At 40.1% G+C, this 15936-nt stretch overlaps 1 protein-coding gene across 1 annotated transcript in view; it reads left to right on the forward strand.

Moving 5' to 3' along the window:
• Nucleotides 1-4342, forward strand: part of RADX (RPA1 related single stranded DNA binding protein, X-linked) — a 101105-nt gene extending 96763 nt beyond the window's left edge. Inside the window, 3 exon segments of the mRNA XM_037820875.1 lie at nucleotides 4013-4083; nucleotides 4085-4104; nucleotides 4106-4342. Coding sequence (XP_037676803.1) covers nucleotides 4013-4083; nucleotides 4085-4104; nucleotides 4106-4142 — 128 coding nt within the window. The 3' untranslated portion in view covers nucleotides 4143-4342.
• The last annotated feature ends 11594 nt before the right edge of the window (nucleotides 4343-15936 follow it).

Genomic DNA, 15936 nt, shown 5'->3' on the forward strand with positions numbered 1-15936 from the left:
TACATTCACCCCATCCCAACCTTCCCCTGAAATCTTAACCCTTTGCAGCATCAATTCAAAGTCATCAGCTCAAAAATCCCAAATCTCATCATCTGAATCATCTAGATTGGGTATGGGTGAGGCTCTGGGTATGCTGCATCCTGGGACAAAATTCATCTCTATGTGGACCTGTTTTGCCTTGCTTTGGCTTGGGATTTTGCTCCCAAAATACAATGGTGGGTGTGCCGGTTTGATTGTATTGTGTCCCCCAAATGCCATTATCTTTGTGGTCTTGTGGGACAGACGTTTTTGGTGCTGGTTGGATTTGCTTGGAATGTGCCCCACCCAGCTGTGGGAGATGATTCTGATGAGATGTTCCCATGGAGGTGTGGCCCCGCCCATTCAGGGTGGGCCTTGATCGGTGGAGCTATATAAATGAGCTGACTCAAAGAGAGGGAATGGAGTGCAGCTGTGAGTGATGTTTTGAGGAGGAGCAAGCTTGCTGGAGAGGAACGTCCTGGGAGAAAGCCATTTTGAGGCCAGAGCTTTGGAGCGGACGCCGGCTGCCTTCCTAGCTAGCAGAGGTTTTCTCCGGTGAAGGTACCCGATTGCTGATGTGTTACCTTGGATGTTTTGTGGCCTTAAGACTGTAACTGTGTAGCGAAATAAACCCCCGTTTTATAAAAGCCTGTCCATCTCTGGTGTTTTGCATTCTGCAGCATTAGCAAACTAAGACAGTGGGACAGGCATGGGTTACCAGTTACAGATATTCTGGTTCAAAGGGGAGGAAATCAAAAGGAAAAGGAGTCAGATTTTAAGAAAATTTGAAGTCCAGCCAAGTAAACTCGATTAGGTTTCAAGGCCTGAGAATAATCTCTGGTCTCTAGGCTCTGCCCTCTGGGCTCATGGTTCCACTCTCAGAGTCATCTTTCTTGTTTTATGAAGGGGTAGAATGTGTTTGCAGCTTTGTAGTTTCATCAGTCTGTTTCCTGTCTAGAATTTTGGAGGTCCAATGACCTATTATCACTTTATACTCTTGCTGTCCCTTTCAGTCCAAGGTAGCAGTGTTTCTGCTAGTATAACATTCTCAAGAACCTTGTGGGTCTTCCCTATATGTCACAGGGATACATTAGACAAGAGGCTTCTCAGCAGATCTTTCCTAGATCATCCTCTTTTCTTGACTTCTGGTGAGATGGCTGAAGGGATCTATAAGTAATATGCTTAATCTTTTTAAAGAGCTTATTTTGTGACTGAATACTCTAACCTTTTGATCTTTCTGCGGTATTAGCAAAAGGTTTTATTAGAGAAGTTTTTTTTACAGAAAAAGGTATAAGATACAAGGTTCCCATGTACCATCCTATTATAAACACCTTGAATTTGTGTGCTACATTTCTTACAGTTAATGATAGAACATTTTTATAATTGTACTGTAAACTATGGTTCATGTTTTAACCTAGAGTACACTGTGTTGTGCAGTTCCCTAGATTTTTTCATAAAATTTTTATTCTAGAACATATATATGACCTAAAATTTCTCCTATTATCTACATCAAATATACAATTCAGTGTTGTTAACTATGTTCACAATGTTGTACTTCCAACACCACCATCCATTACCAACACTTTTCTATCATCCCAAATAGAAATGCTGTACATGTTAAAACTTAAGTCCCTATTCCCTACCCCACCCTATCCTCTGGTAACTTATATTCTAGATTCTGACTCTATGAGTTTGCTTATTCTAATTATTTCATATCAATGATATCATACAATGTTTGTCCTTTTGTGTCTGGCTTATTTCACTCAACATGTCATCAGGGTTCATCCAGGTAGTGGCATATACCAGAACTTCATTCCTTTTTAAAGCTGAATAATATTCCATTGTATGGGTATACCATATTTTGTTTATCCATTCATCTGCTGGTGGACATTTGGGTTGCTTCCACCTTTTGGCTATTGTAAATAATGCTACTGTGAACATTGATGTACAAATATCTGTTTGAGTCCCCACTTTCAATTTTTTTTAGCATATACCTAGAAGTGAAATTGCTAGATTATATGGTGGTTTTATATTTAGCTTTTTCAGAAACCATCAAACTGTTTTCCACAGTGGCTGCACCATTTTACATTCCCACCAACAATGCATGAGAGTTCCTATTTCTCTGCATGCTTGCCAGCACTTGTTATTTTCCATTTTTAAAATAATACCCATTGTAGTGAGTGTGAGGTGGTCAACTAGGGTTTTTATGGAGTTTCTTTATTTATTTATTTATTTTTTTCTCGGCAAAATATACAACTTTTTCTTTTTTCTTTTTTTTAATATTCATTTTATTGAGATATAGTCACATACCACGCAGTCATACAAAACAAATCATACATTTGATTGTTCACAGTACCATTACATAGTTATACATTCATCACCAAAATCAATCCCCAACACCCTCATTACCACACACACAAAAATAACCAGAATAATAATTAAAGTGAAAAAGAGCAACTAAAGTAAAAAAGAACACTGGGCGCCCTTGTCTGTTTGTTTATTTGTTTCCTTTCCCCACCTTTCCACTCATCCATCCACAAACTAGACAAAGGGGAGTGTGATCCCCATGCCCCCCCCCCCCAATCCCACTGTGCCCCCTCATAAGCCACATTTTTATACAATTGTCTTCAAGATTCATGGGTTCTGGGTTGTAGTTTGATAGTTTCAGGTATCCACCACCAGCTACCCCAATTCATTAGAACCTGAAAAGGGTTGTCTATATTGTGCATACGAGTGCCCACCAGTGACCTCTCGGCTCCTTTTGGAATCTCTCTGCCACTGAAGCTTATTTCATTTCCTTTCACATCCCCTTTTTGGTCAAGATGTTCTTATGGAGTTTCTTTAAATGCCTGGAGCCAAGAAAAGTAAAAAAAAGAGAGAGAGAAAAAAAGAAAGAGTAAAAATGAATTTTCCCAATCTTTGCAAGTTGGCTCTGAGTTGGGGCACTCCTTCAGTACTTAGCCAAGCCATTTACAACTCTACCTCAGCCTTCACTTTCTGCTTGCACAAAGCCTGGAGGTCAGTGACAGGTGAAAGCTTAAGGTATGAGAATGCAGCTAGGTCTGCTTGTGTGTATGGCCTTTTCTATTCCCTCATATAGTCATGAGCTTCAAAAAGCCCTTATTTCCCCACATGTCTTCATTCCCAACCACTTCCTTCTCAGACCCCTCCTGTCTGTCTAATGCTTGTCCTAACTTTATACCTTGACACAGGCTGCTCTGGCCAATACTTTCCCTTCTATATGCTTTGGCAAAAACCACCCAAGAAACCTCCTCAGCCCTGGTAATGCTCTGAGCTGGGTAAAACAAAGGCAAGCCCTTGCATTGGTCCTTGAGGGATGTTTGAAACCCACAACAATAATTCTTTGAGAATAAGGTCCATATTGCTCCCTCTGTCACTAGCAATCTGCACCAGGAATGTGGGCAGCCATCTTCATGCCTGCAGTCAACCTGGGGAGTGGGGAGTGGTGGGAGGGAAATTTAAAACACAGCACTTTCTAACTGCAATGTAGCAGCTTCTTTCCCTATTAAGCTTTCTCCTAGTTTGTTATAAGTTTTTTACTAGATTCCAGCATTCCACAAAAGTTGATTCTGATAGGTTTTGCCAGCTTTATGCTTTATAACTTGTAGAGTTTATCAAATAATTGACAATTGAATTTCCAATAAAATGTTTACCTTTGCACTTCCTTGTAATGACAAGCTATTTACTGGGAACCACATAAATAACCTAGAAAATACATAGCTTTACTTTGCTCCACTAAAATCAAACTAAATATGGATTTGCAATACCAGCCCATGCTTTCACATTATTGGTGACACCTGTCACTTACTATGACATAACTTTGGAAAATCCATGTGATGAATTGGAGGAGAGAGGGAGAAGATGCAAGATAGTGTTAAAATTATAAAAAAAAAATGCATCAGTTTATGTGATGTAAAATGCAAGTAAACATTTAACTACTTTAAAACACCTACTATCTGCATTTTATTTTTAGGTGATATTATAAAAGCAGCAGCTGAACTGGATAGAGTACACATCGTTTGTATCTTGGATATCTGTAATTTCAGGTGACAATAAAGTAGAAGTCTTTGCAGAAAATTTATAGTCCACAGAATACTTTTTAAAATCGGCAAATGAAATTATTACAAGTTATAGAGAGAGCACTGCTTTGAAGATATTCTTTTTGTTGACAATTGCAGTAACTGTTTTTCAGCAAGACTATTACATGCGCTCTAAAGTTACGTGGTTTTATGTTCATCTTGTATTTGAGGCTAACATACTTTTCCCCTCAGCACTTGTAGTTTTCTGTTTGTTTTTTAAAAAAAACAGTTTTATTCACACACCATACAATCCAACCTAAGTGTACAATCAGTGGATCCTGGTATAATTATATAGTTATGCATTCACCACCACAGTCTATATGAGAACATTCCCATTTTCTCCTGAAAAAAAAACCCATACCCCTTCTTTATATCCCCCTATTATTGACATTTAGCTATGGTATAGTGCCTTTGTTATAATTAATGAAAGAATATTACAATGTTGCTATTAACTATAGACCTTAATTTGCATTAATTGAATTTTTCCAATATACCACCCCATTATTAAAACCTGGTAATAGTGACATACATTTGTTCTAGTTCATGATGCTTACATACTTTTGATGGTTACAAACTTAATTTTATATTCACTGTTGGAAAGGTCATCAAAACACAATTTTTGGAGGAGCTAAGAGGGCAGCATAGAGAGGTGTGGAATTTAGTCAGTACCCTGGAACAACTAATAAACAACCAGGAACAACTAGTAAATAAACTGGAACAACTGCTGGGGGACAATGATGATTGTCCACACATTGTACTCCAACCTGGATTGGGTGGAAAGACTGAGATCGCAGCATAAACTCTGTAAGTAAAAACTGTGGACCTTTGATGGGAGCCATCTCCCCCCATGGCAGGCTGAGCAGCAGGACATCCCTGTGGGAGAAACTAGCATTCTCTGAGTGAGCAAATATAGCTCAGACCAGCTTGAACTGGGGTTTTAATTAACAAATGTGGACTGCTGAATACAGACTACAAACATAGACAAGCAGCAAAGTACCCTGAGATAACTCCCAGTGGAGAAGAGGTGGGGCTGATGGAGAGGAAAAAAATTAAAAAAGGAAAAAAAATACAGAGACTTTTAGAGACTGATGATAGAAAGCTGGAAAACACCTGTGCCTGGGAAGGGGAGCCCAGAAGACCACATGCTCTATCTGACCAATGGGTAAAATTGGGGGCCATGGATGGGCTCTGAAGGGGAGCTTTCTTTCCCTTTTTCTCTCAACCTGAGTGGCTAAGTGCAGCCTCAGCTATTTTCAGCTCACAGTGCCCTGACCCAGACAGGGGTGGAGTTGACAGAGCCAGAGAGACAAAGAAACTATCGAAATGCAGAAGATAGCTCCCTAGGGGGTGTATCTTCCCTAAGAGGAAGGAGGTGGGACCCAGCTCAAGGGCCTGCCCCTCCTGCTGAACTCAGACCCCAGGGCCTGCATCCAAAACACAAACAACCTAAGAATTAAAGGGACCACACCTCTTTACATCAGTTGGGAGTGACAGGCTGACAGGCACACCTGCTGGGCAGGTTAGGAAAAGCACAGTGACTAGAGACCTCACAGGAAAGTCCATCAAATTCTAAGACACACCATCAGGGAGTCTTGAAACTGAATATAACCCCATTCTGAGATCTGAACCCATTCTGGTCTGTGAAAATCTGGGGTAACTGGGGAAGCCAGATGCCTAGACAACAGAGGACTACAAATTACACTGGGAAGGATGGAGACATGACCCAGTCAAAGGAAAAAACTTACACCTCAATCATGATACAGATGAGATATTGTTTCACTTTAATGAAGCAATCAATTAAAGATTTTCAAAGAAATATGCTAAATAAAATAAAAAATTAATGAGTTCAGGGAAGATATGGCAAAAGAGATGAAGGATATAAAGGAAACACTGGGCAAACATAAGGTAGAAATTTAAAGTTTGAAAAAAACTGGCAGAATCTAGGGAAATGAAAGGCACAACACAAGAGATGAAAGACATAATGGAAACATACAACAGCAGATCTCAAGAGGCAAAAGAAAACACTCAGGAACTGGAGAACAAGGCACCTGAAAGCCTACACACAAAAGAACAGATAGAGAAAAGAATGGAAAATATGAGCAATGTCTCCGAGAACTTAAGGAAAAAATGAAGTACAAGAATGTACATATCATTGGTGTCCCAGAAGGAGAAGAGAAGGGAAAAGGGACAGAAGCAACAATAGCAGAAATAATCAATGAAAATTTCCCATCTCTTATGAAAGACAAAAAATTACAGATCCAAGAAGCACAGCATAACCCAAACAGAATAGATCTGAATAGGCCTATGCCAAGACACTTAATAATCAGATTATCAAACATCAAAGACAGAGAGAGAATCCTGAAAGCAGCAAGAGAAAAGCGATCCATCACATACAAAGAAGGTGTCATAAGACTATGTGCAGATTTCTCAGCAGAAACCATGGAGGCAAGAAGGAAGTGGTATGATATATTTAAGATACTGAAAGAGAAAAACCACCAACCAAGAATCCTATGTCTGGCAAAACTGTCCTTCAAATATGAGGGAGAGTTCAAAATATTCTCTGACAAACAGACAATGAGAGAGTTTGTAAACAAGATACCTGCTCTACAGGAAATACTAAAGGGAGCACCACAGACTGACAGGAAAAGACAGGAGTGAGAGGTTTGGAACACAATTTTGGGTATGGTAGCATAGCAATGTAAGTACACTTAACAAAGATGACTGTGCATATGGTTGAAAGTAGAAGGTTAGGAGCATGTGAGACACCAGAAGGAAAGAGGAAAGATAAAGACTGGTACTGTATAACTCAGTGAAGCCTAGAGTGCTCAACAATTGTGATAAAATGTACAAATATGTTTTTACATGAGGGAGAACAAATGAATGTCAACATTGCAAGGTGTTAAAATGGAGTGGTACTGGGGAAAAATACAATCAATGCAAACTGGAGACTATAGTTAACAGCAACATGGTATTATGCTTCCTTTAATGTAACAAAGGCAATATAACAAAGCTAAAGGCATATAAGAGAGGGATATAAGGGAAGGCTAAGGGACTCTTGGTATTGGTGATGTTGTCTGAGTCTTTTATTGTACTTTAGTTTAATTCTATCTTTCCTTTTGTTGCTTTTTTAGCTGTCATTTTCTTTCTTTCTTTTTCTTTTGTTCTCTACCTTCTTTGACTCTTCCTCTTCTTTTGTGGAAGAAATGGGGATGTCCTTATATAGATATTGGTGATGGTGGTGAATGCATAAATACATGATTATACAGGGAACCATCAATTGTTTACTAAGGACAGAATATATGGTGGGTGAACAAAACCATCTTAAAAAAAATGGGATGGTGAAGAAACCTTGCGGGACAAACATTGCGGGGTCTCACTGATATGAACTAATTATAATATGTAAACTCATAGACATGAAATATAAGTTACCAGGATATAGAATGAGGCTAAAGAATGGGGAGTGGTTGCATTTTAGGACAGAATGTTTAACTAGGTTGAACTTAAATGTTTGGAAATGGACAGAGGTTTTGACAGTAGCATATTATTGTGAGAATAATTAACAGTGCTAAATGGTGTGTGAATGTGGTGGAAAGGGGAAGCTTAGAGTCATGTATGTCACCAGAAGAAAAGTTGGAGGTTAAAATATGGGAATTTATAAAACAGTGAATCTTGTGGTGGACAATGTCTGTGGTTAATTTACAAATATTAGAAATCTCTTTCATGAACTAGAACAAATGTATGACACTATAACTAGAAGTTAATAATACAGGGGTATATAGGGGAAAATATACCTATTGCAAACTATGTACTACAGTTAGTAGTAGTTTGACTTTTTTCATCAACTGTAACAAATGTACTATACTAATACCATGAGTCAATAATGGAGTGGGGGGGTTAGGGGTATGAGAGGATTTGAGTTTTCTTTTTTGTATTTATTTCCTTTATGGAATAATGGATGCACAGCTGTATGATGCTACCATGGGCAATTAATTGTGCCCATTCGATTGTGAACAATCTCAATAAAATTGAATTTAAAAAAAACATAATTTTTCTGTATCAAGAAAATTTACCTTACTTCTACATGACCATTATCTTCTCATTTTCAAAAGCACACATGACATAAATAAGGGTTAAAGTGCTGGTGAAAACATGGAAACGGGGATGTACCGATTTATTGTTGATGAGGAGGCAGAATGGTGTAACCTTTCTGGAGGTCAGTGTGGTTGTTCCACAAGAAGCTAAGTATGTGGGAGCCATAAGGTCCTGCAACCTCATTATGTGGTTTGTACTTGGAAGATCCGAGAGCAGAGACATGAATGGACATTTGCACACTGGTGTTCATGGAGGCAGTATTCATGATTTGCAGTGGGTGGAGGTGGCCTAAGGGTACATTGACTGAGGAACAGAATGGTGAACTGTGGTGTATGCATACAATGGAATATTGAGCAACTATGAGAAGGAGTGAAGCTGTGAGACACTCAATGAGGTGAATGGATCCTGTAGACAGCATTTTGAGTAAAGTACACCAGAAACAAAGGCAAACACTATAATGCCTCACCAGTATGAACTGACTACAATGTGTAAACTCAGAACTGAATCTTAGAGCACAGCCCAACAGGGAAATGATTATTGTAGTTTTCCCAAGATTGTAAGCTCTTACAGTAGTCAAATCTATTCCTGAATTTTAATGGCTGTCTCCAAACCCTGAGATGCTGCTCCCTTTATGTATAACCTGATTGGTCTCTGGAACATAGGGTATCTGTGTGACACCTGAAACTCAGAGCTAAAAAAAAATGCTGAAAAGAGCCCAGACTTCAATTAGAGATATGAATGAAGCAGATCTGATTAATACTAGGGCAAATAGGGCCAAAGGGTAAAGGTTGAAACTGACTGTGTTAAAACTTCAACTTCCATTTGAGACCAAGGGAAGAGATGTTTATCTGGTTCAGGATCTATATTTTCTAAACAATTTAACTTCTAAAGTCAGTTTGTTCAAACAGCACAATTGCATGGAACTTTGAATAGGAAGTGAGATATGATAGGTTTGTATACATTGGAGTGAAATAGCAACACATCCCAAAGTAATTTGGGTGGATAATAAAAATATACATGCAGGGCCCCCCTGAGGAGCTGGGGGAGAATGCGGAAGTGTTGGACTTCCTCACCTGGATTGTTGCTGATGTTCTCACAAACATTGAGAACTGCTGGCTTGGTATGCCAAGCCCTCTATCTTGGGGCTTGTACTTATGAAGCTTGTTACTGCAAAGGAGAGGTTAAAACTGCTTATAATTGTGCCTAAGAGTCTCCCCCTCAGTGCCTGTTTGTTGCTCAGATGTGGCCCTCTCTCTCTAGCTAAGCCACCTTGGCAGATGAACTCACTGCCCTCCCCACTATGTGGGACCTGACTCCCAGGGGTGTAAATCTCCCTGGCAATGCAGGATATGATTCCCGGGGATGTCTGAACCTAGCATCATGGGATTGAGGCCACCTTCTTGACCAAAAGGGGAATGCAAGATGAAATGAAGTGAAGCTTCAGTGGCTGAGAGATTTCAAATGGAGTCAAGAGGTCACTCTGGTGGACATTCTTACACACTATATAGATAATCCTCTTTAGGTTTTAATGTATTGGAATAGCTAGAAGTAAATACTGTAAACTATCAAACTCCAACCCAGTAGCCTTGACTCTTGAAGATGATTGTATAACAATGTAGCTTACAAGAGGTGACAGTGTGAATGTGAAAACCTTGTGGATCACACTCCCTTTATCCAGTGTATGGATGGATGAGTAGAAAAATGGGGACAAAAACTAAATGAAAAATAGGGTGTGATGGGGGGGGTGATTTGGGTGTTCTTTTTTGCTTTTATTTTTTATTATTCTTTCTGGTGTAAGGAAAATGTTCAAAAATAGATTGGGGTGATGAATGCACAACTATATGACAGCACTGTGAACAGTTGATTGTACACCATGGATGACTGTATGGTATGTGAATGTATCTCAATAAAACTGAATTTAATAAAAAATTACATATTTTAAAAAAAGCACATATGGATTGTTACAGTCCAATTGCCCTTAGTCTTTAGTTTGGTCAGCTGTAAAATGAGTTGCTGAATTAAATTATGCCTTAAGATTCTTTCTATTCCCATTTGTGACTTCACATGCTTTGAATTTCTAAATATTTTGACCAGTGGATGATCTTAAAGCCAGAGGCTGCAGTATGACTATATTCTTCCTGTATATATGTGTAGTTTTGATATATTATTGTTAAACAGTGAAGTTTTATCTCATTAACTTTTAAGTGCTCAGTTTTGAAAGTAGAAAACTGTAACTCAGAAAATTGATATCATTCTGGTTGTCTACTGCACTTCATTTTAATTTTAATTGTCCATTCCATGTTTGGGGAGCCCTGTGGTTAACATCTATGTGATTAGTCAGATGAGCCTAAATGACCATCAAATAAGTTTAAATATTATTCTGTCATAAGATCTGATTGCAATAAATATAATTTAGGGTTTCCTTTCAGCCCTGTGGTTCTGTAGTTTCATAAGCTATACATTTGTAAATGTGTTGGACAGCACATGAACCTAAAGATAAATGCTGCAGTTTATTCATAAATGTGTTCAGTCTTTTATTCCTTATAACAACTTTGTTTAAATGTTAACTAAAATAGTGGGTCCTTCTCATGTAAAAACTTTGAGTGTGTCATTAAAGAACTTAAAAAGCAATACAGATTTAATATTGGGAGAACCTAGAAGATGGCGGCTAGGTGAGACAGGGCTAAGGAACACCTCCGTGGAAAACACTAGATAAGGACCAGAGAGTGACCCAGAATACCGGTTACAGCGATGTGCCAGCTGGACGAGATCTGCTAGTTCCCAGGGGCTGTATACTTGGTGAAACTGAGAGTCTGCATTCTGAAATGAGTGAGTAAGCTGGCTGAAAGTCCTGCAGCCGCGCGGCGATCTGGGGAAACCAGGGTTTGGCATCTGGAGACCAACGGGCTCTTTTAATTAAAAAAAAAGAAAAAAGAAAAAAAGGGGAAAAGCCAGGAGTGGCTGCAGGTGCGATCAGCTGCAGGTGCGATCGTGGGAAACATGCAGTAAAACACAGCAAGAGGGGGCTGGGCTGGCCTCTTGGTGTCTGGCCTGGAAGATAGCCCGCTGCAGATATCCCTGGGGCCAGGGGAACGGAGCGGAAAGCCAGAAGCCAAAAGAATCCCCGCGGCTAGCAGCTCGCTCCCGGGAGGGCTGGATAAACTCCTGCCTGGGGCCGTGCCCACAGCCCAGAGCCCCACCTGTTGTCCCGGAGCTGGGAAGGAGGAACTGTGCGAGGAGTGGGGTGTGGAGACGCCCCGTTCGGCCATTTTTGCATAAGGCTGAAAGCGAGCTGGCTTGGCTTGGCGGCCCGGGGCTTCCCTTGAGGGACGGTGCGCGCTGATGACATAGCACAGCATTACCTCACCAGAGGTCCTGGAGGATCACAGCTGGGCGGGGGGACCTGCTCAGAGATCCCAGAGACACTATGCCAAGTCCGGTGGTTTGTGGGTCATTGAGAGAGAGCGGCTGGGGCTGAAATGAAATGAAGGCTTAGACTCTTGCGGCGGCCTTGAATCTCCGGGAACCGGGGGGATTTGAATATTGAGGCTGTCCTTCCTCCCTGACCACCCATACAAGCGCCCCGCATTCAGGGCAGACAGCTCCAGCAACACACCCAGGCTGAGTTCTCCGGCTGGACCCCACAAGAATCGTTTCCCCATATAACGCGGGGACAAGGTGAAGAACTGACTTGAGAGGTATAGGTGACTCACAGACACCATCTGCTGGTTAGTTAGAGAAAGTGTATGTCACCAAACAGTGTTTCTGAAAAATTAGATAGGTTTTTTTTTTTTTTTTTTTTTACAAATTAAAAGAACCCTGTCGAGCAGAGCAAATGCCAAGAGGCCAAAAACAACAGAAAATCTCAATGCATATGATAAAACCAGATGATATGGAGAATCCAACTCCAAACACACAAATCAAGTTATCAGAAGAAACGAAATTCCTCGCAGAATTAATCAAAGAAACACAATCGAGGAACGAAAGCATGGCAAAGGATTTGAAGGACATCAAGAAGACCATGGCCCAGGATATAAGCTACATAAAGAAGACCCTAGAAGAGCATAAAGAAGACATTGCAAGGCTAAATAAAAAAATAGAAGATCTTATGGAAATAAAAGAAACTGTTGGCCAAATTAAAAAGACTCTGGATATTCACAATACAAGACTAGAGGAAGCTGAACAACATCTCAGTGTCCTAGAAGTCCACAGAACAGAAAATGAAAGAACAAAAGAAAGAATAGAGAAAAAAATAAAAAAAATCGAAATGGATCTCAGGGAAACGATAGATAAAATAAAACATCCAAACTTAAGACTCATTGGTGTCCCTGAAGGGGAAGAGAAGGGTAAAGGTCTAGAAAGAGTATTCAAAGAAATTGTTGGGGAAAACGTCCCCAACCTTCTACACAATATAAATACACAAAGCATAAATGCCCAGCGAACTCCAAATAGAATAAATCCAAATAAACCCACTCCAAGACATATTCTGATCAGACTGTCAAATACTGAAGAGAAGGAGCAAGTTCTGAAAGCAGCAAGAGAAAAGCAATTCACCACATACAAAGGAAACAACATAAGACTAAGTTGTGACTACTCAGTGGCCACTATGGAGGTGAGGAGGCAGTGGCATGACATATTTAAAATACTGAGAGAGAAAAATTTCCAACCAAGAATATTTTATCCAGCAAAACTCTCCTTCAAATTTGAGGGAGAGCTTAAATTTTTCACAGACAAACAAGTCCTGAGAGACTTTGCCAATAAAAGACCTGCCCTACTTCAGATTCTAAAGGGAACCCTACCAACAGAGAAACAACAAAAAGAAGAAAGAGATATAGAGAATTTTAACAGAAATATATAGTACCTTACATCCCAAAGCACCAGGACACTCATTTTTCTCTAGTGATCACGGATCTTTCTCCAGAAGGGACCATAAGCTGGGACATAAAACAAGCCTCAAGAAATTAAAAAAAAAAAATTGAATACACTCAAAGCACATTCTCCAACCACAATGGAATACAAATAGAAGTCAATAATTTTTGAACTGTAACTCCACTATTTACTTCCTACATGATATAAATTACACAAACCCTAATGACAAATCAGTGGTTTTGAACTCAATGTAAAATATGTAATTTTATACAACTATATAAAGGTAGGGGAATGGAGGAGTATAGGAACATAGTTTATGTGTCCTATTGAAGTGAAGGTGGTATCAAAGAAAAACAAGATTGTTATGGATTTAAGAGGTTAATTTTAACCCCCACAGCAAACACAAAGAAACTATCAGAGAATGTAACCATAGAGATGAATTGTAGAGTTCAGGTTAAGAGAAATGAGGGACGGTGCAATGGGGAGTTAAGAAATGAGGGTGGAGTTGCTGTTTGAGGTGAAGGGAAATTTGTAGTAATGGATGGTGGGAAAGAGCATTACAACATTCTAAAGGTGATTAATCCCACTAATGGAAGGCTAGGGAGGGGGTGGAATGGGAAGATTTAGGCTGTATATATGTTCCCACAACTAAAAAAAAAAAAAAAAAAAAAAACACTCTAAATAGATGATTGAATGCCAAGGATGAACTTGGATGGAATTGGAGGATAGAGGACAGGTGGCTCAAAGGGACACAGTTGAGACATAAGGTAAAGGAAATATAGAATGTAAGCTTTGTATCATTGTTGAACCTGTTGTACTTCTTAGCTGTGCTTAATGGGATTGCATAAAAGAATGTTCTTGTTCACGGGAAGTGTATACATGAATTATAGTGTATGTTCAAGGATGTGTGTAGCTAGCTCTCATATGTTCAGAAGACAGAGCAATAGATGATGGATGATAGATAGGGAGGGAGGGAAAGAAATAGCGATGTGACAGCATGTTAAAGTTGGTGGATTGAGCTATCGGGGGAGGGGGGTCAGGGTATGATGGAATTCTTTATATGGGGTTAGTATTGTTTTTGCAACTGTTCCTATAACTTTGAATTTATTTCAATATTAAAAAAAAATAAAAAAATAAAAGCAATACATTAGTTGGTTTCCTGTCTCATTTTTATTGTATTCAATGTGCTCCCTCCATTTGTTTTGGCCTATGAAAGTCTATGTATACTTGCTAGATGAGCCAAGATGATTCTTCCATACAAGTTTTAAGACTGTTGTTTATCAAACTGAATCTTGGCTTTTGTGTGTTTAGCTATTATAAATTTCAAAAGGCAATTCAAGTTTAGTGCCAAATAGATGTTGGAGAAAAGTTAACACATAGCAGATAGTTACTGACTCCAAATTTTATGCTAAATTTAAAAATTACACACTTTAATAGGTGTTCTTTCTGCTGTCCATTTGCATGAGAAATATGAACCATTTAAAAATATTTAGGGAAAGGATCAAAGATGGCAGATTAGGAGAGACAGAGCAAAATTCTCCTCCATGAAAAACGCTAGATAAAAGACAGAAAGTGCTCCAAAATAGTGGTTCCAGGGTTCCGCAGGCTGGGTAAGGATTTCTAAATCCATAGTGACTGTGCACTTGGAAAAACCAAGAGACTGCATTTGGAATTGTGTGAGTGTTTGATCTGGAGGCTGCTGGGATAAATGGCAGCCAGAGCCACACCATGGTGGGGAGAAACCAATGGTGGTTGGAGGAGGGTTAGCATAAAACCCAGAAAATAGCTGGGGAAGTGGCAGTGAGAGCCACAGTTGAGCATGGTGGGGAGTGCCTTCCATGCCCTGGGCACCTGCCTCAGTGTCTATCACTGAGGTAATAGCCCTTCACACACCTGCAGCTAACAGCCCCTGAGCCAGGAATGGGCCGCTGCAGCAGGTGGAGGATTGCAGAATTGGGTAGTTTCCACGCCCCATACAGCCATCTTCACAGCAGGCTGGGAGACACCCCCTCACAGCACTGCAGCCCAGAGCTCCATTAGGGATTTTGCAGGCCTGTGATGGCGCACATCCCTCCTCCACAGAAGCCAGCAGAGTGCACAGCCTAGAGGCAGGGGTCCCACAGTGAGTGCCAAGAGCCCTAAACCAATCTCAGGGACGTGGCCCATGGCAAAGAGGGAGTGTAGGGAATCTGAGCTGAAGGATTAGATGCATGCTGCTGCCCCAAGGTATTCCAGCTGCAGGCCCAGGAACAGCTGGGAGCACTGGGTCTTAGAGCCATCTTCCCTGCCAAACTGCACAGGGTACTCCCCCCCCTCCAAATACCCACAGAGCTGGCGGTACTCATTGCACACAGAAAATAGGTACACTGATTGGACTTCCACAAGATTTGGACCACCATTCGCTGCACAGATGAAGTTGGGGAGAGCTAGCTTGAGGGTAACAGGTGGCTTGGGGGCACCATCTGCTGGTAGGTCAGGGAACATGCACTCTACCAAGGTGTGGCATGGTCAAATTATAGATAAATGCTTAAATAAGCCTGCATATCTTAAAAGAACACTATCGAGATAAGCAAATGTCAAGAGGCCACAAAAACAGAAAATTTTAAAGCATATGAAGAACCCAGAAGATATGGATAACCCAGATGCCCAAATTAAAAAACCAGAGAAGACACAGATCTTGGAGCAATTAATCAAAGAAGTAACCACAAACACCAATATCATGGCTCAAGATATAAAGGACATCAACAAGACCCTAGAAGAACATAAAGAAGAATTTTCAAGAGTAAATTTAAAAATAGAGGATCTTATGGAAATAAAAGAAACTGTTAAGCAAATTAAGAAGATTCTGGAAAGACAT

Source organism: Choloepus didactylus, chromosome X (genome assembly GCF_015220235.1).
Source record: "Choloepus didactylus isolate mChoDid1 chromosome X, mChoDid1.pri, whole genome shotgun sequence".
NCBI classification, from domain to species: Eukaryota; Metazoa; Chordata; class Mammalia; order Pilosa; family Megalonychidae; genus Choloepus; species Choloepus didactylus.